Below are 23,759 nucleotides of genomic sequence, written 5' to 3' on the forward strand. Positions count from 1 at the left end.
GCACCTACATGCGTATTTGTCAATTAAGGGCGCCAATCCCGCAGATAAGTGCTAGTATTCTTAAACATTAGAGCACAATTGGTACCTTACTTTAGGCTTGCCATATAGAATTGCCCTTCAAAGGTTTAGGGTGTTTTGATGGACTTGATTTTAGATTTTGACTTTCTGCCATACATTGGCCACCTAAGGATCATGTCCATTTTCTTAATTAAAAGGATAGCAGTTTTCATCCTTGCAGTAATTCAGTTGCTCCAGTACAGGTGATTTGTAAGTTGCATTATTGGACAGGATGACAAAAAAATGATAGGTGGTCTACTCAATCTGCTCTGTCACAAGTTCCTTAAAAAAATTTTTTTTTAGGTATATTAAAAGCAAGAAGCCAGCAAAAGAATCAGTTGGACCGCTAGATGAGCGAGGGGTAAAAGGGGCAATCAAGGAAGACAAAGTTATAGCGGAGAAATTAAATGAATTCTTTTCTTCAGTTTTCACCGAGGAAGATTGGAGAGAGGATGTAACGGGGCAATTTGACAAACTGAAGAGTAGCAAATCTCCTAGACCGGATGGTATTCATCCCAGAGTAATGATAGTATTGAAAAATGAACTGACAGAACTATTATTAGTAATATGTAATTTATCTTTAAAATCAAGTGTGGTACCAGAAGATTGGAGGGTGGCCAATGTAACGCCGATATTTAAAAGGTTACAGACGGGATTAAAGAAATTATAGACCGGTGAGCCTGATGTCGGTGCTGAGCAAAATGGTAGAGACTAATATAAAGAACAAAATTAGAGAGCATATTGAAAAGCATGGATTGATGAGACAAAGCCAACATGGATTCAGTCAAGGGAAATCTTGCCTCACCAATCTATTACATTTCTTTGAAGGGGTGAACAAACGTGGATAAAGCGAGCAGTTGGTATTGTGTATCTGGATTTTCAAAAGGCGTTTGACAAAGTACCTTATAAAAGACTCCAGATTAAATTGGAGAGTCATGGGATAGGAGGTAGTGTCTTATTGTGGATTAAAAACTGGTTAAAGGATAGAAAACAGAGAATAGGGTTAAATGATCAGTATTCTTAATGGAGAAGTGTCAAGTTTGTGGCCGACTGGCCATGCCCTTATGTTCAGACCTACTGCTTCTCTGTATCTAGCTCTGTGACCTACCCAGTCTGCCTTTTTCCCTATTGTTGTTCTTCCTGTAAGCCAAGCCTCGCTTTGGCCTCCCTGCTTCTGCTTCATTTCCTGTTGTTGTTCTTCCTATTAGCCAAGCCTCGCTTTGGTGTTCCTGAAGCCAAGCCTCGCTTTGGTATCCCTGCTTCTGCTTCATTTCCTACTTGTGACATCATCAGCTTACTCCTTTATAAGGACCCAGGTGTTATGATTGGGGTCAGAACCCCTCTCAAACTTACCTCTTTCCTGGGGGTCAGCTTCTTAGCTGGCTTCTGTTTCTTTTCTCTGTCCTTTCTGAGCTGGCTCTGTCTCTCTGTGCTGGCAGCTTCCAGCAGCATGGGGTTAATTGTTTTACTTTACTACAGCTGTGTGGGTGGACTGAGTTAGCTCTACCTCTCTTTGGGTGTACTGGCTTCAAGTGCTTCACAGTGTTGCATTGGTGTGGGTTGGGCCTCTCTGGGTCAGTGTGCTTTTGCCTAAGTCTAGGGAGTGTGACATCATCAGGGAGGGCCTTGATAAGGAAGTGGTGTTCTTTCCTTCAAGGCCTTCGCAACGTTTGCTTCTGGCTACTTGCTTTAGGTCCAGGTTAGTTTAGTGCAGTCAGTGTGCACTTATGACTTGTGTGTTTGACTTCCCTGTTTTTCCCTTTGGCTACGGTGTGTAGCACTGCTGTTAGTGCAGTGCTAGAGTTTGGTGCTGGGAGCACCCTTGCTAGTAAGTGTTTAGGAAGCACCTTTTGTTGTTTGGGTATTTGGCTTTCCTGCTTGTTTCCTTGTGCTTTCCCCGCTTTTCCTTGTGACCTGTGTTTAGCTGCTGTAGCTGGGTGCTTAGGAAGCACCAGTGTTAGGTCTGGCATTTACCTTCCCTTCCTTTTCCCTTGTGGCTTCCCTGCACTTCTGTTAGTGTAGGCGTAGGGGCACCCCTGTTTTAGTTTCTGTTAAGAGCACTGCTGTTAGTGGAGGGCTTAGGAGCTCTTTGGTTGGTGCCGGGCTTAGGAACACTTTTGGTCAGTTTAGGAGTTAGGTGCACTTCAGCTACAGCCTGTTCTAGTCCTGGTCCCTGTGTCGTCCAGTAAGTCCTGCCGGCTACTCAAACCCAGGAGCTCAACTCCTGGGGGGCTTAGTAGCTAAGTGCAGGTGAAGCTGTGTGGACCAGTCCGGTGTGCTCCAGTCCAGTGTTCCAGTCCTGTGTCCTCCTGTCCAGGGAATTCCAGTCCAGTGTTCCAGTCCGGGGGATTCCAGTCCAGTGTTCCAGTCCGGGGTTCCAGTCCTGTGTCCTCCAGTCTGGGGAATTCCAGTCCCGTGTTCCAGTCCGTGTGTTCCGGCTCGCTGGGCGGTGCCTGCAGTCCCTGCCGGTGTCGGTGTGCTTGCCCAGCGTTGGTTGGTGGGGTTTGCCTGCTGCTGTCGCTCCTCGTCAGCAGCCCAAGGGCTCACATTTGCTCCAGAGTCCGGCCCCGCGGGCTCTGAACCTGAGAACCCGACACCAGGGAGCTTTCCTACATGGCCTTTGCAAGGGGTCTCTTAATTTGCCTCTATGTTACCTGTATAGGTCATATCCCTGCTTGGCTTTGTTCCTGAGTCTTGCTCCTGAAGGTCTGTTCTGTGTTTCCCTGAGTCTTGTGTTTTAATGCTCTGCTTTGTTTCTATGAGTTTGCTTTTGAACCTTGATCCTGAAGGCCTGGCTCTAGAGCCACACGCTGCCCTTGGTGTCTGTATCTGTTTGACTTCCCTTGGCTTCTGTTTTTAATCTAGTCCTGCTTTTGACTCTTGCTATAGTTAAGCTCCGTGTTTAAGCAATATCTGTGTTTAGCCAAGCTTTGTTCCTGTTTTCTGTTTTCCCTGTTCTGTTTCCTGTGTGTGTAGTTCTTGTCTGTTAATTCTGAGAGTCTGTAGAAGCCAGCATTGTCCCTAATTACCTCACTGCTATGCTGGTGTGTGTGCTGCCTCTCAATCTGCCTGGCATTTCCCTTCCAGCTGTGGATGCTGGTAAGCACATTGCTTCTTTCTTTGTTTGTCTTCCCTTAGTCTGCTTAATCTTTTGCCTGCTATATTTGCTTCCTGGCTCTTGAGCTCTGTTTCTGCTAAGTTCTGTTCCTGTTGTGTGTTTAAGCCAGGTTCTGCCCCTGCTATGTGTTTGAGCTAGTTTCTGTCCCTGTTCTCTTTCTCAAGCCAAGTCCCTTTCAGACTCCGGTTCCAGTCAAGCCAAGTCCCGTTCCAGCATCTGGTTCCAGTCAAGCCAAGTTCCGTTCCAGCATCCGGTTCCAGCCAAGCCCGTTCCAGCATCCGGTTCCAGTCAAGCCAAGCCAAGTCTGTTCCAGCATCTGGTTCCAGCCAAGCCAAGCCCGTTCCAGCATCCGGTTCCAGCCAAGACTGTTTGAGAATCCTGAATCCTGTTTGAGAATCCTGTTCCAGCCAAGCCTGTTTGAGAATCCTGAATCCTGTTCCTGCCTTGTGTATTGTCTTGCTTCTGTTATTCTGTTGCCTAGCTCCTGCCCTGTCTTGCCTGTCTAGTTGTGCTTTGTTTTGTCTCTTTCAGTCTAGTCCTGTCCAGATCCAGTTCTTGCCTTGCCCTTGTCTTGCCCTTTTCTGGACCCAGTTTTAATCTACTTCCGTGTGTTGCCTTTTCTTGCATTTCTGGGTCCCAGTTTTAATCCAGTTCCGAGTCTTGCCTTGTCCTGTCTGGGTTCCAGTTCTGGCCCCTTTGCCTTCTTTTCCTTGCCTCGTCTGGATCCGGTCCTTGTTTTGTCTATTGTGTTTAGTTACCTCTGTCCTGCCTTGTTGAGTCTGTTAGTTTATCTTAGTCCAGTCTGTTCTGATTCCTGCCTGTGCCAGCCCAGGTGATTTGTCTGCCAAAGCTCCGGCTTTGATCCAAGGGCTCACCATTCCTGACAGTTGTGACAAGAAGGGTAGATAGTGGGGTTCCCCAGGGGTCTGTGCTGGGACCGCTGCTTTTTAACATATTTATAAATGATCTAGAGAAGGGAATAATTAGTGAGGTAATTAAATTTGCTGACGACACAAAGTTATTCAAAGTTATTAAATCGCGAGAGGATTGTGAAAAATTACAAGAGGACCTTATGAGACTGGGGGACTGGACGTCTAACTGGCAGATGACGTTTAATGTGAGCATGTGCAAAGTGATGCATGTGGGAAAAAGGAACCCGAACTATAGATATGTAATGCAAGGTTTCACGTTAGGAGTCAACGACGAAGAAAGGCATCTCGGCGGCATCGTTGATGATATGTTGAAACCGTCTGTTCAGTGTGCTGCGGCGGCTAAGAAAGCAAATAGAATGTTAGGTATTATTAGGAAAGGAATGGAAAACAAAAGTGAGGACGTTCTAATGCCTTTGTATCGGTCCATGGTGCGACTGCACCTCGAATATTGTGTTCAATTCTGGTCACCGCATCTCAAAAAAGATATAGTAGAAGTAGAAAAGATACAGAGAAGGGCGACGAAAATGATAAAGGGGATGGGACGACTTCCCTATGAGGAAAGGCTGAAGCATCTAGGGCTCTTCAGCTTGGAGAAAAAAAAGGTTCAGGGGAGATATGATAGAGGTCTATAAAGAGTGGAGTGGAACAGGTGGATGTGAATCATTTGTGTACTCTTTCCAAAAATACTAGGACTAAAGGGCATGTGATGAAGCTACAAAGTAGTAAATTTATTACGAATTGGAGAAAATATTTCTTCACTCAACATGTAATTAAACTCTGGAATTCGTTGCCAGAGAATATGGTAAAGGCGGTTAGCTTAGCAGGGTTTAAAAAAGGTCTGGACGGCTTCCTAAAGGAAAAGTCCATAGACCATTATTAAATTGACTTGGGGAAAATCCCCTGCTTATTTCTGGGACAAGCAGCATAAAATATATTGAACTTTTTTGGGGATCTTGCCAGGTATTTGTGACCTGGATTGGCCACTGTTGGAAACAGGATGCTGGGGCTGATGGACCTTTGGTCTGTCCCAGTGTGGCAATACATATGTTCTTCATATAGATGTTGGAGGTGATAAGGATATGGGCAAGATTTGAATTTGGGCTTTGAATTTTAGATTTTGGCTCACCTTTTCTGAATCTGAAATTTACAATCAGGTATATGTAATTTCTCTGCCCAAGCAGACTTAAAATCTAAATTATACCCGAGGCAATGGAGGGTGATGGGATCTATCCAAGCTCAAGAGAAGCATCGATGAAAGAAGCAGGATTTGAACCCTTAGCTTCATTGGTTCTCAGCCTGCTGCTCTAACTACTAGCTTTTCTATTGTGGAGCCTTAACTATGGAACAGTCAGGGCCGGTCTTAGGGCGAGGCGACCGAGGTGACCACATAGGGCCCCGCACTCAAGGGGGCCCGGCGCGGCGCGCCTGAGGTTGCCCTTCCCGCCACTTCCACCCCCCGATGGTCGATCGCTGCTCCTACCACCCTGTCCTACCTTTAAAAAAAATTTGAGAAGCGCCGAAGTAGCAGGCAGCGCCTCGCGTCTGCCCTGCTAGTAAAAATCTCCTGGACGTCGTCGGGCCTTCCTGCATTGAGTCCTGCCCTCCTCTGAGGTAATTACCTCAGAGGAGGGCGGGACTCAATGCGGGAAGGCCCAACGACGTCCAGGAGATTTTTACTAGCAGGGCAGACGCGAGGCGCTGCCTGCTACTCCGGCGCTTCTCAAATTCTTTTTTTATGTTAGTGGGTGGCAGCAGGAGAACAGAGTTGGTAGGTGGGTCGGGTCGGGGGGACTCAGATGGGAAAAGGGTGTGGGATGGGGGTTCTCAGATGGGGGGAGGGGGTAAGGGGACTCAGATGGGAGAAGGGTGTGGGATGGGGGGTTCTCAGATGGGGGGAGGGGGTAAGGGGGACTCAGATGGGAGAAGGGTGTGGGGTGGGGGTTCTCAGATGGGGGAGGGGTGTTTCGGATGGCAGAAGCCAGGGACTGGGGTGGGGAGACGAGGGGCTTCTCGAATGGGAGGAGGGGAGGGGGCTCTCAGATGGGAGAAGGGGGCTGGAACTGGGGTTTGAGAAGGGGCCATATGGGAAAATGGGGGCCATGCATGGGGCTGGTGGGAAAATGGGGCATGCGTGGGTCAGGTGGAGAATGGTTCTGAGGCTGAAAAGGGGGGCCCTAATACAAGGCATGTGGATGAAGGGGGCTAGTACTGGGACTGGAGGCTGAAAAGGGGCAGGGGCTGAAACTGGGTACTGGGGGCTGTAAAGGAGATAGGGAGAAGTGGCTGGGGCTAAAGCTTGGGACTGGTGAGAGAAAAGGACTGGGGTTGAACTGGGGGCTGAAAGGGGACAGGGAGAAGTGGCTGGGGGCTGAAGCTCGAGACTGGTGGGAGAAAAGGGCTGGGGCTGAAACAGGGGACTGGTGGGATAGTGGGGCTGGAACTGGGGGCTGAAAAAAAGGGGCAGAGAGAGGGGCAGATCCTGGATGGAAGGGGGAGCGAGAGGGAGGGCAGACCCGGATGGATGGGAGAGGGAGGGCAAATGGTGGATTGAAGGGGCAGAGAGAAATGGCAGACAGTGGATGGAAGGGATAGAAAGGGCAGACAGTGAATGGAAGGGGGAGAGGGCAGACAGGGGCAGATGGTGGATGGAAGGGGCAGAGATAGAGGGCAGATGTGGATGGAAGGAGCAGGGAGAGAGGGCAGACATTGGATGGAGGGGACAGCAGAGAGGGCAGACACTGGATGGCAGAGAGAGAACGAAGACAGATGCTGGATGGAAGGAAGACAGTGAAAAGAAGATGAGGAAAGCAGAAACCAGAGACAACAAACTGTAAATAAAATATATATTTTTATTTTTTTGCTTTAGGCTAAAGTAGTATTGTAGCTGTGTTAATAAATGTTTATAATAGAACATGTAAACAAGGTAATCTTTTATTGGACTAATTTTAATACATTTTGGCTAACTTTTGGAGAACAAAACCCCCTTCCTCAGGTCAGGATAGGCTACTGTAACAGTACTATACTGTATTGACCTAAGGAAGGAAGTTTTGGCCTCTGAAAGCTAAATGTATTAGTCCAATAAAATGGTATTATTTTATTTTCTATATTTATTTTATTTCTATTTGCTAATTTGTAAAGTGGTGATTGGTATTTGTTAGTTTTTTTCAAATTTACATCTGCTGTCTTTATATTTTGCACGGTACTTAAGGGGACATTTTCTGTTTCTGTGGTGTTGCATTGTATGCAGAGTCTGGCATCTTGGGGGTTCAGTTTAATTTTTGTCTAAATAGAAAGTTTAAATATTACTACTTATTCTATAGTGGATTAGGGTGTTATCTGTGTTTGTGAAAAAGACACGGTTTTCAGTTGGCATTGACTGTGCAGGATCGACAAGCCCTGGAGCTGGGGGCCTTGGAGCTCGGAGGGAGGGGTGGCCGGCCCTGGAGCTAGGGTAGGGGTGGAGCTAGGGTGGGGGTGGAGTTAGGGTAGAGGCGGGGCTAGGGTGGGGCCCCATCAAATTGGTCTGCATAGGGCCCCGCACTTGCTAAGACCGGCCCTGGGAACAGTCTACCTCTAGATGCTCATTTAGAAATGAATTGCCTCGATTACCTGTACTTCAGGAAGCAGGTGAAATCCTGGCTCCTCTCCCAAGCCTTTAATACATAGGGTGACTGACTATACATTCATTCTGCACCTGGACTAGCTTGCTACACACATTGTAACTTAGATCAGTTCCTTATCTCTTGCTTAACTATACAACGAACTTGCCTTGACTTTAACTAACCATCAAATTATCCCAACTGACTCTGTACCACGCGTCTTGTTCCTATCATATATCTGCTCTTGGTCCCTCAGCTATATGGTAAGCTGTATTGTAGAAAATATTTAGCATCCTATCTATGTTAGTTGAATGTTCTAATGCATGCTTATTAGGTGTATCATTAGTATTATCCTAACATTGTATTATATCTCTGGTATTTGAATTCCAGTGCTGTTAAATGTGTATATTTTCGATACTGTTTCATGGTAGTTCTATTACTAGGTTTCAAGTCACTGTTTTCAAGTTTACCTCATTTATTGTATTTATGTTTATTCTTGGCTATTTCACTATTATTATGCTGCTAACAAAATTATAAGTTTTATGTTAAACTGTACCTACTGTACACCGCCTTGGGCGAATCTCTTTATAAATGTGGTTAATAAATCCAAATAAATAAATATGCTCTCAAGTAAAAAAAAAGTCAAGAAATTTAGACTTAAAATGGCTTAATTGAAACAGGATCATCTTACCCATGGGTCATTTTTCACCAGCAAGCATCTAACTGTCCAGCATCCCCCTCTCTCTCAACTTCCCTCCTCAGTCTACCTTAAACATCTTTCTTTATGTCTTTAGAGGTCACTGGTGGCAGCAGCTGAGATTACACATATGCTGCCTGTGGACTGACTCAGAGCTTTTCTTCTTCTTCTAATAATAATAATAAACTATTTCTAACCCACTGTATCTGAAATATTCTAAGTGAGGAACAAAGGTACATACAAAGTAAAATATAACAATACAAATCGAACATAACATAAAATAAATCACTCAACATTAATAAAAAGTCATTAATTACCAAAAAACAGAGCAGTAGCATTGCTCTAATAACCCATACGCTTTGACAAACATATGGTGTTTTAGTTCTTTCTTGACCTGAGCAATAGTCTGCACATAGCAAATTTCAACAGGTAGAGTGTTCCACAATGAAGGCCCTTAATATAAAAATAGAAGATCTATACTCTTCCGAATGAACCTGCCGAAATGATGTGTCCTGGAAACAGGAAGTTGAATCAGAGAGGGTGGGACACATCAAAGGAAAGGCTCTGGGTCAGGCTGCAGGCAGCATATGTGTATTGCTGCTGCTGCTGCTCTCAGAGAGAAAGACATTTTAAGGTAGACTGGAGGGGAGGGGCAGGGGTGTTTGAGAGAGAGGAGGATATACCGAACTAGGGGGGAGGAGTGCTGGATCAGGTGAAGCAAGGAAGGCTGGAGTCCAGCCTTGACTTATACACAGGTGCCAATAGTTTTGGCCATTTTTATTCCCAAACCTGTCCTGGAATTATACATGAGCTAGACTTATAAATGAGCATATACGGTACTTAACACTTTGAAAGAAAAATGGAAACTTATTTCTTGTGATAAATGTTGTGAAAATATTTAGAAGTGTAGTTACTAATGCTGAGGGAATAGCTCAAAGTTGATGTTTTTTTTCCTTGCCCAAGAGCACTGGGCTGTTAACATGTGGCCTGATGCTTCCAGATGATATCTTAAAGGGGTTGGAGCTGTATAAATAGTGCTCCCCCCAAAGCAATGACCTCCGCTGAACCAAAGCACCCCCCTCCCCTGGCAAGCTCCTTTCTAAACCTTAATTGAAGAACCCACTCCCCTATCAATTTCCTCTTCGGGCCTACATGAAACAATCCCTGATGGTTCTACTCCTTGCAGTTCTCGGTTTAAAATGGTGGCTGCAACCCCTAGTGATTGAGAATCACTCCTGGAGCAGAAAAGGAATGGGAACAGAACCAGGCTCTTCGAAGACAGACTGGACACTGTCAAATTCCAAATTGAAGACTCTACAAGGTACCCTGTTTTGGCACTGTAAGTACCTTCCTCAGGAGTCTTATTACTTTGTCTCAGGGAGCTACCTGACAAAGCTTGCTGGATAGTCACTTGACAATAAACGTTCTGGTCTTGAAAAAGACCTTTGGATAGTGGTGAAGAATTGGATGCTCCCCAGAAGCATGAAGCCATATTATGTGTTAGTGAAATAATGCTCCTGGGGTGTAGAATAACATAGTTTGTAAGGTTGATTGGAAGTCATTATTCCTTTCTTGCAGGATGCACTAACTTGTGGCATTGAGTCACTGCAGATTAGTGACTCCTGTGTATACAATAAGATGCATTAAAATTCCAAATTTTACCACAGCTTAGTAATTCTCCCCTTAATATGAAGCCATACTTGTGGTGTTGAAGTAATCCTTGTGGGGTGGATTTTTTGTCTCTACATTGTGGATGCTATATTGTACACCTCTGGAAAGGGCATTAGGGCATGATGTAACCGTTTCTAATGGTTAATTTAAAGTCTCATCTGATAGGGCAAGGGAGTTAAACTGCAATTATGAAGGGCCACAAATCAGTTAGATTTTCAGGATATCCCTAATGAAAATGGATAAGAAATTGTATATTTGCATGCATTTTCTCTATTATATGCAGATAGATCTCAGGCATGTTCATGAAGGGTATCCTGACTATCGGACCAGTTTGTGGCCCTCTATGATTGTAGTTTTGAAATCCTATTACAGGGCTTCTGGTACAGGTGCTGTACCACTTTGGTAGCTTACTCTGGGCCACCTCCATTCTATCTATATTCTTTCAGAGGTACGGTCTCATGAAATGGACATAATATGTGGGAGTAAGAGGAGCACATGATCCTTGCAGTGGGGAATGCTTCTTGGCACAGTGTTCCATGTTGCTTTTGCTGTTTGTGGCTGCAGGAGCATGGACATAGGCGTGTGCCCGGGTGCCCCTTAGGAGCCATGAGGAGCCCAGTTACTCTGCTGGATTTTCTAAGGTACTGTTTTCTTGGTTTATTTGTGATGGGGAAGCATAGAGCCAAGGCTAAGGTGGTTGCCAGCACTCCAAAGACTGGGTCCTATGAACAGACATGCTATAGCTGTGGATTCTCCAGCTAAGCCTGACTGCCCACAGGACTCAGTTCCCTCACTGAATTCAGGGGGTAGGCCAACTCCCTTTCCACCTGCAGCTTCCTTTGCCAACCAGATGTGAGTGGTGTCTCCACAAGGTTCGCCTTTACCTGATGGGCAGTGTTGGCTCTAAGGAGCGACCTGATGTGTACACATTTTTTTTCGAGTGAGCACTGAAAATAGCCCAACAGTCAAAAAACAGTGGTGGTGGTGGGGCTCCCTTAGTTTTAATTATTTAAAAAATGTATTTCAAATAATAATTTCAATGCTAGTAAAGGGAAAAGAGGGATCTAGAAACAGCAAGGGTATGGGAGATATACAGAGGGGAAGAGTTCAGTCTTCAAAATAGTTGAAGTTGGGTTTATAATAAATGTAGAAACACAGAATATAATGCAAATAAAGACCATCAGGTCCATCAAGTCTGCTTAATTTACTTTCCTATTGTAATGCTATAAAGCCCACCTGTATAAATAGATAGATAGAAACTCTGAATGTTGAGCACTTGATTCACATAGCACGATGTCTGTGAAAAAAATCTCTGCATGTGCTAGGGTGTCCCTATAACCAGCCCCTCCAAATGACGCACTGATTATGATTTATAACAAATTACTACTGTACCTAGTTAAAGATATTCTGTTATTTTACTTCTTCTGTGTACATCCGTATGCTGCACAAGCCAGCATGTTTAAAAATATAAGTGAAATTAAATAAAAATATTACTAGCAATAAAGAACGACAACATGGTTGAGGCAGCTCATAGATTTGTTTGTATGGGTATGATGGCTGTGCGGAGGAGGGGAAACAGAGACTGACCTAATTACTACTACTACTACTATTTAGCATTTCTATAGCGACTTCAGCTTTTACATAAGTACTTAAGCACCGCCATACTGGGAAAAGACCAAGGGTCCATCAAGCCCAGCATCCTCTCTCTGACAGCGGCCAATCCAGGCTTCAAGAACCTGGCAACCCCCCCCCCCCCCCCCAAAAAAAAAAAAATGTATAATGTTCAATGGACTTTTCCCTCAGGAATCTGTCCAAACCCCCTTTAAATTCCGTAAGGCCAGCTGCTGTCACTACATTCTCCGGAAACAAGTTCCAGAGTCTAACTACACGGTGAGTAAAGAAAAACTTTCTCCTATTTGTTTTAAATCTACCATATTCTAGCTTCATCTTGTGTCCCCTGGTTTTGTTGTTGTTTGAAAGTGTAAACAAACGCTTCACATCTGCCCACTCTAATCCGCTCATTATCATGTAGACTTCTATCATATCACCCCTCAGCCGCCTTTTCTCCAAGCTGAAGAGCCCTAACCTTCTCAGCCTTTCCCCATAGGGAAGTCATTCCATTCCCTTTATCATTTTCGTTGCCCTTCTCTGCACCTTCTCTAATTCCTTTATATCTTTTTTGAGATGCGGCGACCAGAATTGGACACAATACTCGAGGTGTGGACACACCATGGAGCGATACAACGGCATTATAACATCCTCGTGCTTGTTTTCCATCCCTTTCCTAATAATACTCAACATTCTGTGTGCTTTCTTAGCCGCCGCAGCACACTGAGCAGAAGTTTTTAACGTCTTATCAACGATGACTCCCAGATCCCTTTCTAGGTCCATGACTCCTAACGCGGAACCTTGCATGACATAGCTGTAATTCGGTTCCTCTTACCCACATGCATCACTTTGCACTTGTCAACATTGAACTTCATCTGCCACTTGGACGCCCAATCCCCCAGTCTCGTGAGGTCCTCCTGTAATCTTTCACACTCCTCCTGCAACTTGACGACCCTGAATAACTTTGTGTCATCAGCGAATTTAATTACCTCACTAGTTACTCCCATCTCTAGGTCATTTATAAATATGTTAAAAAGCAGCGGTCCCAGCACAGACCCCTGCGGGATCCCACTAACTACCCTTCTCCACTGAGAATAAAGACCATTCAACCCTACTCTTTGCTTCCTTAATCCATAGTAATACCCTATCTCCGATCCCATGACTCTCCAGTTTTCTCAGGAGTCTTTCATGAGACACTTTGTCAAACGCCTTTTGAAAATCCAGATACACAATATCCACCGGCTCCTCACTGTCCACGTGTTTGTTCACCCCCTCAAAAAAATGCAGTAGATTGGTGAGGCAAGACTTCCCTTCACTAAATCTGTGCTGACTTTGTCTCATCAGACCATGTTTTTGTATGTGCTCTGTAATTTTATTCTTAATAATAGCCTCTACTATTTTGCCCGGTACCAACGTCAGACTCATCGGTCTATAATTTCCCGGATCTCCTCTGGAACCTTTTAAAAAACCGGCGTAACATTGGCTACCCTCCAGTCTTCCGGTACCACACTCGATTTTAGGAATAGATTGCATATTACTAACAGTAGCTCTACAAGTTCATTTTTCAGTTCTATTAATACTCTGGGATGAATACCATCAGGTCCTGGTGATTTACTACTCTTCAGTTTGCAGAACTGACCCATTACATCCTCCAAGTTTACAGAGAATTCTTTTAGTTTCTCCGACTTGCCTGCTTCAAATACGCTTTCCGGTACCGGTGTCCCTCCCAAATCCTCCTCGGTGAAGACCGAAGCAAAGAATTCATTTAATTTCTCCGCTACGGCTTGGTCTTCCCTGATCACCCCTTTAACACCATTTTCGTCCAGAAGCCCAACCGATTCTTTAGCCGGCTTCCTGCTTTTAATGTATCTAAAAAAAATTTTACTATGTATTTTCGCTTCCAACGCTAACTTTTTTTCAAAGTTCTTTTTTGCCCTCCTTATCTCCGCTTTGCATTTGGCTTGGCATTCCTTATGTTTCATCTTGTTACTTGCAGTCGGTTCTCTTCTCCACTTTCTGAAGGATTGTTTTTTGGTTCTAATGACTTCCTTTACCTTACTGTTTAGCCACGCCGGCTGACGTTTGGTCTTTTTTCCCCTTTTTCTACTACACGGAATATATTTGTCCTCTACCTCCAGGATGGTGTTTTTAAACAGCATCCACGCCTGATGCAAGATTTTTACCCTGCGAGCTGCTCCTTTCAGTCTTTTTTTCACCGTTTTTCTCATTTTGTCGTAATCACCTTTTCTAAAGTTAAACGCTAGTGTATTTGATTTCCTAAGTTCACTTACTTCAATGCCAATATCAAAACTGATCATATTATGATCACTGTTATCAAGCGGCCCTTGCACAGTTACACCCCGCACCAGATCATGAGCTCCAGGAATGACTAAGTCTAGTATTTTTCCTTCTCTTGTGGGCTCCTGAACCAGCTGTTCCATGAAGCTGTCCTTGATTTCATCAAGAAATCTCACCTCCCTAGCGTGTACCGATGTTACATTAACCCAGTCTATATGTGGATGTCATCCCATCTCCTGTTTTTATCCAACCTCCTTGGGTTCCTGCAGCTGGCAGCGATTCACAGTCAGAGGCCGTCTCCATGGCTTTCCTTCTGCTGCGTCCTGCCCTGTCTAGTGCAACTTCCTGTTTTGACGCTAAACAAGAAGTTGCAGTAGAGAGGGCGGGAAGCAGCAGGAGCCACGAAGACAGCCTCTTAACGTGAATTGCTGTCAGCTGCAGGATCCTATAAGTGAGACCTGTGAGGAGGAAGATGGGAGGATTTTTTTTTACTGCGGGGCGGTAAAAGGTTTTCGTCCCGTATTTCTCTGAAGTGAGTGAACGTTGATCCTAAGTGAGCAACGTTCCCTTAGAGGGAGCACTGGTGGTGGGTCTCAGGAGTTGTCTAATTTCCATTATTCTGCTATGGTTTTACCCATAGCAGTTCTAGGTCCAGATTAAACTCCTAGAAAAAGTGAAAATATCAAAGTTATATTTTGCTATAAAAGATATTCAATTTTGTGGTCAGTTGGTTCATGTTTTCCCTGATGTGACTAGGGCAACCCAACTGCTTAGGAAGCAATTTTTGACTCTTAGGCAGCGAGTGTTGGCCCTTGGAGTATCTGCTCTTCTCTGATATCTTTGTCAATGTCTTATCTCTTATCAGTCTCAGCGATATACTTATGATCCTTCTCAATTGGAATTATTTTTGTTAGAGAAAAAGAAAATGTAGAATCAAAGGCATAAAATTTATGGATCATTTGATGGATATGGTTTATATCCTTATTTCCAATGTATAACTTTTGTAATTTTCTTTTTGCTCTACAATGTTGTGGATTGGTTTATTTCTTGTTATTATATAAATTTGCAATTAACAAATAAAGATTCATTAAAAAAAAGGAAGAAATGGACACAATACTACAGATGAGGCACTATCAACACCTTTTTTTTCCTGCCGATTATGCTCTCCTTATGTACATTGCTACCTATTCTTCTGGCTCTGATTACACCGTATCGCATTGTTTTACTATCTTGGCAGAATCAGACATGATCACCCCAAAGTCTCTCTTCTACTTGGTGCGTATTAGTTTCTCCAGTGACAGTCACACAATATGCCTCCATCTCTTACATCTTCCTTAAGGTTGTATTGTCCATTGAGGTCCTTGCACTCTGAGTAAAATTTTACTAGAAGTTCCTACTTTCAAATGAATACATCTTGAAGAATACAGCTCCTCAAACTTCCCTGTTGCTAATCCTATATTATGAGACTGTCTAATCATGTATCATTTAGAAAGTCATTGAAAGAATGAGACTGTCTTTCTGTGGTTAGTCAAAGTGGTTTACAGATTATATACAGGTGATTTGTACCTGAGGCAATGGAGGGTTAAGTGACTTGCCCAGAGTCAAAAGGAGCTGCAGTGGGAACTGAACCCAGTTCACTGGGATCAAAGCCCACTGCACTAACCACTAGGCTACTCCACCCTTTTCTTCTCTGATATCCAGAATAAATACAGTTTGAAATTGTATTTATTCTGGAAAGTTTTTAACATACAGTGAAACCTTGGTTTTCGTTGATGTCGGTTTTCGTCGGTTTTGGATTTCGTTGATTTTTTCGACTAGAAATTTGTCTCGGTTTTTGTCGGTTGCCTCGGATTTCGTTGAAAAAGAAGGACGTCCTCGTTAATTGCCTCGGTTTTCGGCGGTTTCAGATTTCGCCGATTGTTTTCGGACGGATTATCGACGAAAACCAAGGTTTCACTCTATTTTGTAGGAATAATCTGGATAGTTATTTTAGGGTCCTGTTTACTAAGTCGCATTATAGGCGCGTTAGCATCTTTAACGAACGTTAAACATGTATGCACGTTAACTGTGTAGGAACCTACAATATCCCTTTAGGCACCTACATGGTTAATGTGCACATTAAAAATGCTAACGCGCCTTAGTAAACAGGGCCCTTAGTTCCATGAAGAGATTTTTGTATGAGTGTCTTGTATATCGTTTCATCATATATTCTTTCCTTCTTTTAAGGTAGTTAGACTGGAAGAATACCATTCTACAATTTTTAAAGTGATTGGACCCAAATTATGTAATGATTTTCAATTGAATTTGGGACAATGAAGAATGTTGATCTGTTCAAAAATGAACTGAAAACTATATTATTTCGGCAAGCTTTTGGTGAATAGAAAATCTTGACTCATTCTTAATAGAGTATAACAGATGTTTGAAGAACCTACCTCAAGAGAATGAATGAGAAATTTATAAATATCTGTGCATTTTGGTCAGTTTTTAACCATGTATTTTATTATGACTATTCTGATGTAAGCCGCTAAGCATATTGGGATCACGCGGATTATATATATTTTAAATAATTAAATAAATTGTTTTTTTTAATGTATGTTTTAATTGGAACCTGCCTAAAATGTGAAGACAAAGTGAGATATAAATCGTTTAAATGAATGAATGAACGAATGAATGAAACAATGGCCTTTCAATCAAAAGGCACCTACCCAATGGGCCTTACCAAGGTGCTGGCAAGATTACCCTCTTCCAGCACAATTGTACTGTTCACCCAAAAAACTCAATGTACCAGTGATTCCAGGTACCACCACAAGCCTCAAGCTAACAAAGACAAACAGTGCAAGCAAAAAATGGTATGATGCAGTAATAAATAAACGAAGTTGTCTACCAACTGCACCAAGCAAGATCTCAAGACTGGTATCTGACCGCCATCATATTGACATCAGTAAGGATGATAGAAAGAGAACAAATATAAAAAGATGTCTAAACAAGTACAACAAGGGATCAAATAAGAAAAACATAATCCAGTGTCACACAATATTCTTCATAGGAGCATTACCTCTGGGTTAGTTCCTTGCTTTAAGTGATACCCAAAGACAAGGTCAAGATTCACGAATTTTTCTTCATTTTCTTTGTTTTCCTCTTCAGAGTTCTGGAATGAATACAAAACAAAAAAACACATTTCTCAGTCAGTTCAAGGTTTCTGGTTTATTAATACAATTCACCCAAACATTAAACTCTATTCCATTCATTAAATTAGGCACAAGGGGGTAATTCTATAACCTGGAGGATGTTTATGTGGCACCTATGCTATAAATAAAAGTAGGCACCAACTTTCCTTTACAGAATACTAGCATAACAGGTTAGATATGTGCTTATAGGTGTGATCATGTACGCTAACCATAGAGTTGTATGAGCGCTCACACCTAAATGCCAGAGATATGCACATAGCAAAGTATTCTATAATTACATGCACAAGTATGAGTCCCACTCATGTGTATACCTACCTGAAAAATACACGCTATGTAAGATATGCCTGCATTTACAGAATCAATTTGAAGTGACCTCACAGTCTTGATGTGGGGACCATTTAGCAATATACCGAACTCTTGTCCCAAACATCCAACTTTATACAGCACAGTTCAAACACACTTCATCATTATTCTCTATTTTTTTTCAACGGGGATCTTCAGATTATTTCGCCAGCATTTCGCTGTGCCCAAATGGGAAATGCTGGTGAAATAATCTGATGATCCCCGTTGAAAAAAAATAGAGAATAATGATGAAGTGTGTTTGAACTGTGCTGTATAAAGTTGGATGTTTGGGACAAGAGTTCGGTATAATGCATTTACAGAATAGCACATAGGCAGAATTTTGGCATTTCTGTATTATTCTAATTATCTGTGCATGTAATTGGCGTGTAACTGTTAGCACTGACGTTACAAAATTACCCCCATGTTGTCTATGTCATTATTGTGATATCTACCACTAGAACATCTGCTACAGTATACAATTATGATTGAGGTAGCATTTGTTAGAGGCCAGGCATGGAGCCTCAACAAACATAACTGCACAAAGGTTTGCAAGTAAAGCAAAACACTGTCTTTGCAATCAGTTATACAGAAGACTATTGCTTCACAGGTTTAATACTATACCAGTGAAATATCTTTCCAAATCACAACGATGAGTCTTATTAGAGTTGGCTTCTGGCCAGGCCCACACACAATGTATAGTTCTAAATCACTCACAAATATAACCAGGCCTGGCTCCTGCTTGTACACCCAGGACGAGAGTCTTCACAAATAAATCAAAGTAAACTTCCTAATTTGGCCATCTTTTACCTACAGAATGTATTAACCTAAGCTTGAGGCTGCTCCTTTCTTCCCAGTACTCTCCTTCCTAGGACTGCAACCAACTTGGAGGATTCATTCCTTGGGGTCTCTCTGTTCTCTTCTCACTTTGGGGTTTTACCTTCTCCCTGCCTGAGCTAGGAAGGCTAACATATTCTTAAGGTGACCTGGTGAGGGAGTGCTCTTAAGAGGAACAAGGGTTTGCCTTGACACTTCCTCACAATGGTATTAACCAGGAGCAAAATAGTGATCATATAAAAACACATGGCGAGGTAGTACTGGAGCTATATTATACCATGAAATAAGTTTCCCAGTTCAAAATTCTTTTTGTCTTTACTTTGAGACAAAAAGACAAAGTTAAATTGAAGAGATTGGGTTTGCTCAGTCCCACTGTAGCAACAACTCTTTTTCATCCTTCTAAAATATATTACAATTGAAAAAGAAATGTAAAAAAAATCTCTCATTATCTACAATAAAGAGTTCCCCCACCCTTTCTGGATCCGTAAAATAAACATTTAGGAACTGTAACAGATTCTAGAAGGCAGGGTTTAATCTTATAAGTACACCCAGATTTTATCTATATCTCACAATAAACTCACCTGTAAACTGACTACTTGCGAGGCAGTAAACAATGTCTACATCTTGCAATAAAAGAAAATTGATTGTGACACAGTTTACGCAACAGAAATCATGTAAAATTACTCAGTCTGTATTTTGTTCACCAACTGGAACATGATAATATCAGTTCAAAACTCTATTAGAAGAACCATGGGGAACTCACTAATATTTCTAAAAATGGTTTGTTGCTTCATTGAATTCTACAAAGCTTCATTTGCCACACATCTACCTATAGTTCAGGTGCCTGGGAACTGCTTTGAATAGAAATCAGAATATATAGGAAAGGACGGCTCAATTTGACCTGATGCAGATCACACTGGAGGTAATTTAATGAAAGATTTCTTGTGTATATAAAATGTAAAAGGCTTCTTAAAAAATTATAGTATCTCACATATAAAAAAGTACACATGGTGCAATTAGGTGTGTACTTGTTCATGACTGTAAAGTAGGTGTATTCACAGGAGGAGTTTGGGTGGAGAATAGGCAGAGTCACGATTTATGCATGTATTTTTGTAAAATATGCATGTACTCACGTACATTACATGCTAACACTTATAACCACTCCTGAGCAGTTGTAAATGTTTGTGTGTTCAATCTAGGCACAATTTCTGCAGGATTTATGCTACTGTAGTATTTTATAAAAGTTTTTAGAAACTGATTTGAGGAAGCTACTATTTATACATGGAAATCCACACTACATAGAGATTTCAAAGGGGCGGAGTTTAGACAAGGTTAAAATCTACAAGTTTGTTCCCTATTGCAGCCTCACTAATTTGGGACACTTACATGTGTAGGTTTGTAAAATGGGTAACTCCACATAGTAGACATGCAGGCCAGGGGTAGCAGAACATCTTTTTGTTTGGGGGACAAAGCTCCCACTCTGATTTACACTTAGTCAATTTTATGTAAATAATATATAGTATGAATATCTGTTCTTCTCTTCCTTCTTCCACCCCCAGCACCCTCCTCCCATCCCCAACATCATACCTATCTCCAAGTACCACCCCCCTTCTTCCAACTTCCCCCTTCTCAGGCCCAGCATGAGATCCAATCTCCCACCCCCACCCCTTAGTTCCTGTCCTTTCTTCTATCCCTGGTCCCCACGTTAGGTCGCCTTTTGCTACTTGCCCCCCTTCTGTCACCCCACCGTCTGCCAGCATCAGCCCCCTTTTGTATCACTAGCCTTGCATCAGCCCTCATCCCCCTTCTCCCAGCCCTAGCTCCTCTGTCAGCCCATGTCCAAGCTCAGCTCTGATCTCCTATCTTCTCCCTTGTTAGCCATGGCCCTAGCCTCCCTTTTCACACTCCCAGCAACAGCCCCCTTCTCCTACCTGCTTGGTACCTCTAAATCTGCTGCAGAACAGGGAGCGCCAGCTGCTCTGTCTTCTGACAACTCTGCATCATGCAGGAATCAAAAGCAGAGAGCAATTACTTCCTGCATCATGCACAACACAAGAAACAATCGCTGATTTTAACAGCAATACAGTGCCGGCAGCCAGAGGACAGACAGAGCAGCTGAAGCGAAGAAACAAGCTCCTGGGCAGAAAGGAAAAGAGAGCAGTTGGCATGAAATGTTTGGTGGGGTTATGACCCATGTGGCCCCCCTTCCCCCATTCCAACACCTATGGTGTTGGCACAGACATGTAGAAGTTGCAAAACTGGCACTTCCATGTGCAACCGCAGATACCTCCATGTGGAAGCTGCCAGATCCATAAACACAACAGCAAAAACCTCTACACTCCTGCATGTGTCTTGGAAAAGGCTCTATGTCAGCAGATCCCTTTCTAAAGTACCACTGGAATTGAAGACATCCCACCCTGGACATCTCAATTTTGCAAGTATGTGGCTGCACAACATATTGTGATATCTATAAGCAAAAGAAACATAATAAACACATTACTTACCTTAGTCAGTGGTGGAAAGTGAAACAGAGTCAAGTAATCGTGCGTTAACATTTCTATTGCAGTCTGCAAGAGATTAGAAAATTGTAAGCATGCCAGCTCTAATGGGAGAAGGACGGAAAAGATTGTTTAACAGTGCTGGAACCCTACATCAGTGGTTCTCAAACCTATCCTGAAGGACCACCTGTCAGTTGGGTTTTCAGGATATCCCTAATGAATATACATGAGACAGATTTGCACATAATAGCAGTGACAGGCATGCAAATCTGTCTCATGCATATTCATTAGGGATATCCTGAAAACTCAACTGGCAGGTGGTCCCTCAGGATAGGTTTGAGAGCCACTGCTCTACACTTAAAAGAATATTTTTAGAAAAATATCATCACCCTGGTATTTCCAAGAACTTGATTTCAAAACTAACAAATGTAGATGTCATAAGCATATACTAAACAGAAACCATACTTTTAGACTTTAATAATAATAAATTCAGTACTGCAGAAAGAGAAATGTTTTTACAATGTGCCTGAAGATTTTTCATTAAAAGGGCAGCAAACTTTGGGTTAGCAACAATGGTATGCCTGGCACCAACAGAGCATAACTACATCTGTGGGAATAAAGCTTAGCTGGGTGGCTTAAAAGGGGATGTGGCTCCAGAGAGCAATGTCAAATGGGGCCCAAAACTTCTCTGGACAAGCCTGAATACAAGAAACACAAATTTAAACATGAATTATTGCAAAGAAAAGCAATCTCTTCATTTGCAATCCAATAAAAGCAACAGTTCACATGTACAGATCACATTTTTAGAAAATTCAATGTGTTTCTGCAGCATTTATTATAAGGACAGGATGGTTCCATGTTGGCCAAAACAAAGATTGGAGCACAAAGTCACTCTGCACAGGGGAACCCAGTGGCGGACTGGCCTTGTGGTTAAAGCACTGGTCTTGACATCCAATGGTGGCCAGTTCAAATCCCACTGCTGTTCCTTGTGATCTTCTACAAGTTACTTACAAGATCCAAACTTTGATTGTGAGCCTTCCAGAGACAGGGAAACACCCAGTGTACCTGAATGTAACTCACCTTGAGCTACTACAGAAAATGTGTGAGCAAAATAATAATAAAAAAAAAAGATACTAGAGCCGATAGTAAGTCATAGACTTAGAGCCCTGGCAACAATGGAAGTAGTGGCCTCGTTGGTAGAGAAGGAAGTTTAAGGAGTACTACAGCAGACCTAGGTGCTGCGTGATATCCTGGCTCCAGTAGTTGTGCAAATGACCTTAGTAGAGAATCCAGCAGTTCCCTGTGGTGATTTCCCTGGAAAAGGGAACGTGATGGCAAGTATAGAAGGTGCTCTGTCTTGTTGTCTTTCAGAAATGTGTAAGTTTATGCAAGATGCTTAAATTAGGCTTAATGTTATGGGAAAAAAAACATAGTAACATAGTAGATGACGGCAGAAAAAGACTTGCATGGTCCATCCAGTCTGCCCAACAAGATAAACTCATATGTGTATACCTTACCTTGATTTGTACCTGCCTTTTTCAGGGCACAGACCGTACAAGTCTGCCCAGCAGACCGTACAAGTCTGCCCAAAGGTGGTGGATGCATGGAATGACCTCATGGTGGAGGTGGTGAACACTGTAACTGAATTTAAGAAAGTGGGGGACAAGCGGATAAGGAAAGGAAGAGATAATAGATCAGTGTTCTTCAATGGAGAGTTTCAAGGCAGGATGGTGCGAATGAATGCCATTGACACATGCTGGTGGTTATCAGTGTCACAGACCAGCTCATTTGGATCCACAGTAGCCCCAAATTAATTAGTGAAGACCATTGTAGTAGATGATATGGTTGGGCAGACTGGATAGACCATATGGTTTTTAACTGCCATAATTTATATCTATCATTCCTATAGACAGACAATGAGGTCAATTATAAATATGATGGCATCCTATCAATCCCCTGACTCATTGAAGGATTCTGTAACTGAAGCCGGGTATCATGTTATTGCACTGGTCTTTTTGTACTGGACGGATGATGACATATGGTCCCTGAAGTGCTGATCTGAAGTCTGCTTTTTAGGCTAATAGTCACACAAACTTTATCCTAACCATTTACTGGTATGAATCTCTTATTTATATAGTCTTGTTATAATGAGGGTAAACTGGTATCATGTGCAGTTTGTAGTCCACTGAGAGCTATTTTGGGAAAGGAAAGAGGGGATTAGAGAGGAGAGGGAGGTTAGATGCTCTCACTGGGTATCTGAATTAGCACTATGCCTCATCTGAGTATATGAAGGAATGTGAGGGTCCTGGTTTTAAACTGAACAACCGAACTGCTGTGCTTTTAAATTGTGTGTTTGAATCTGCAATACACATGTATGCCTACAGGGACACAACCTGGGTAACAAATTGGACTGGATTAGCAATGCACAGTTAGATATGGGTTCAATGATTTCCACAAGCCATAAGCCAGTGGGTCATGATCCCTGTTACACTGCAGTTTGCCCAATTCAAATCTGATCTTATTTTGGGTTCAGTAGTAGCTCAAGGTGAGTTACATTCAGGTACTAGGTATTTCCCTATCCCCGGAGGGCTCACAATCTAAGGGGTCTTATTATTAAGCTGTGCTAAGAAATGGGCTTAGCATATCCTCATGTGGGACTTTTCTGTGCATTAAGTCCATTTTTTAACACAACCATGAAAAATCGTGCATTGTTAGCATTAGCATGTAGCCGCTGAAAAGAAATTACTGCAGGGGCATTGATCGCCTCCTATTTAGGAAGCATTATGGACGTGCTAACCAATTAGCGCAGCTGTGAGTACACTAGCTGATTACCATATCCATACCTGTTCTCTGCCCCTGACATACCCCCTCCCCCCCAAAATAATTACCATGGGGTCGATATTCAAAGCGACTTAAG

General features: G+C 42.7%; 1 protein-coding gene across 1 annotated transcript in view; it reads right to left on the reverse strand.

The window, feature by feature from the left end:
- Nucleotides 1-23,759, reverse strand: part of MAP3K20 (mitogen-activated protein kinase kinase kinase 20) — a 292,039-nt gene that overhangs the window by 61,950 nt on the left and 206,330 nt on the right. The window contains exons 15-16 of the mRNA XM_030210690.1: nt 20,849-20,911; nt 17,036-17,128 (exon numbers count right to left, since the gene is read on the reverse strand). Of these exons, the coding sequence (XP_030066550.1) occupies nt 17,036-17,128; nt 20,849-20,911 (156 nt within the window). The remainder of the gene's footprint in view (nt 1-17,035; nt 17,129-20,848; nt 20,912-23,759) is intronic.

This window comes from Microcaecilia unicolor, chromosome 7, assembly GCF_901765095.1.
Source record: "Microcaecilia unicolor chromosome 7, aMicUni1.1, whole genome shotgun sequence".
Lineage (NCBI taxonomy): Eukaryota > Metazoa > Chordata > Amphibia > Gymnophiona > Siphonopidae > Microcaecilia > Microcaecilia unicolor.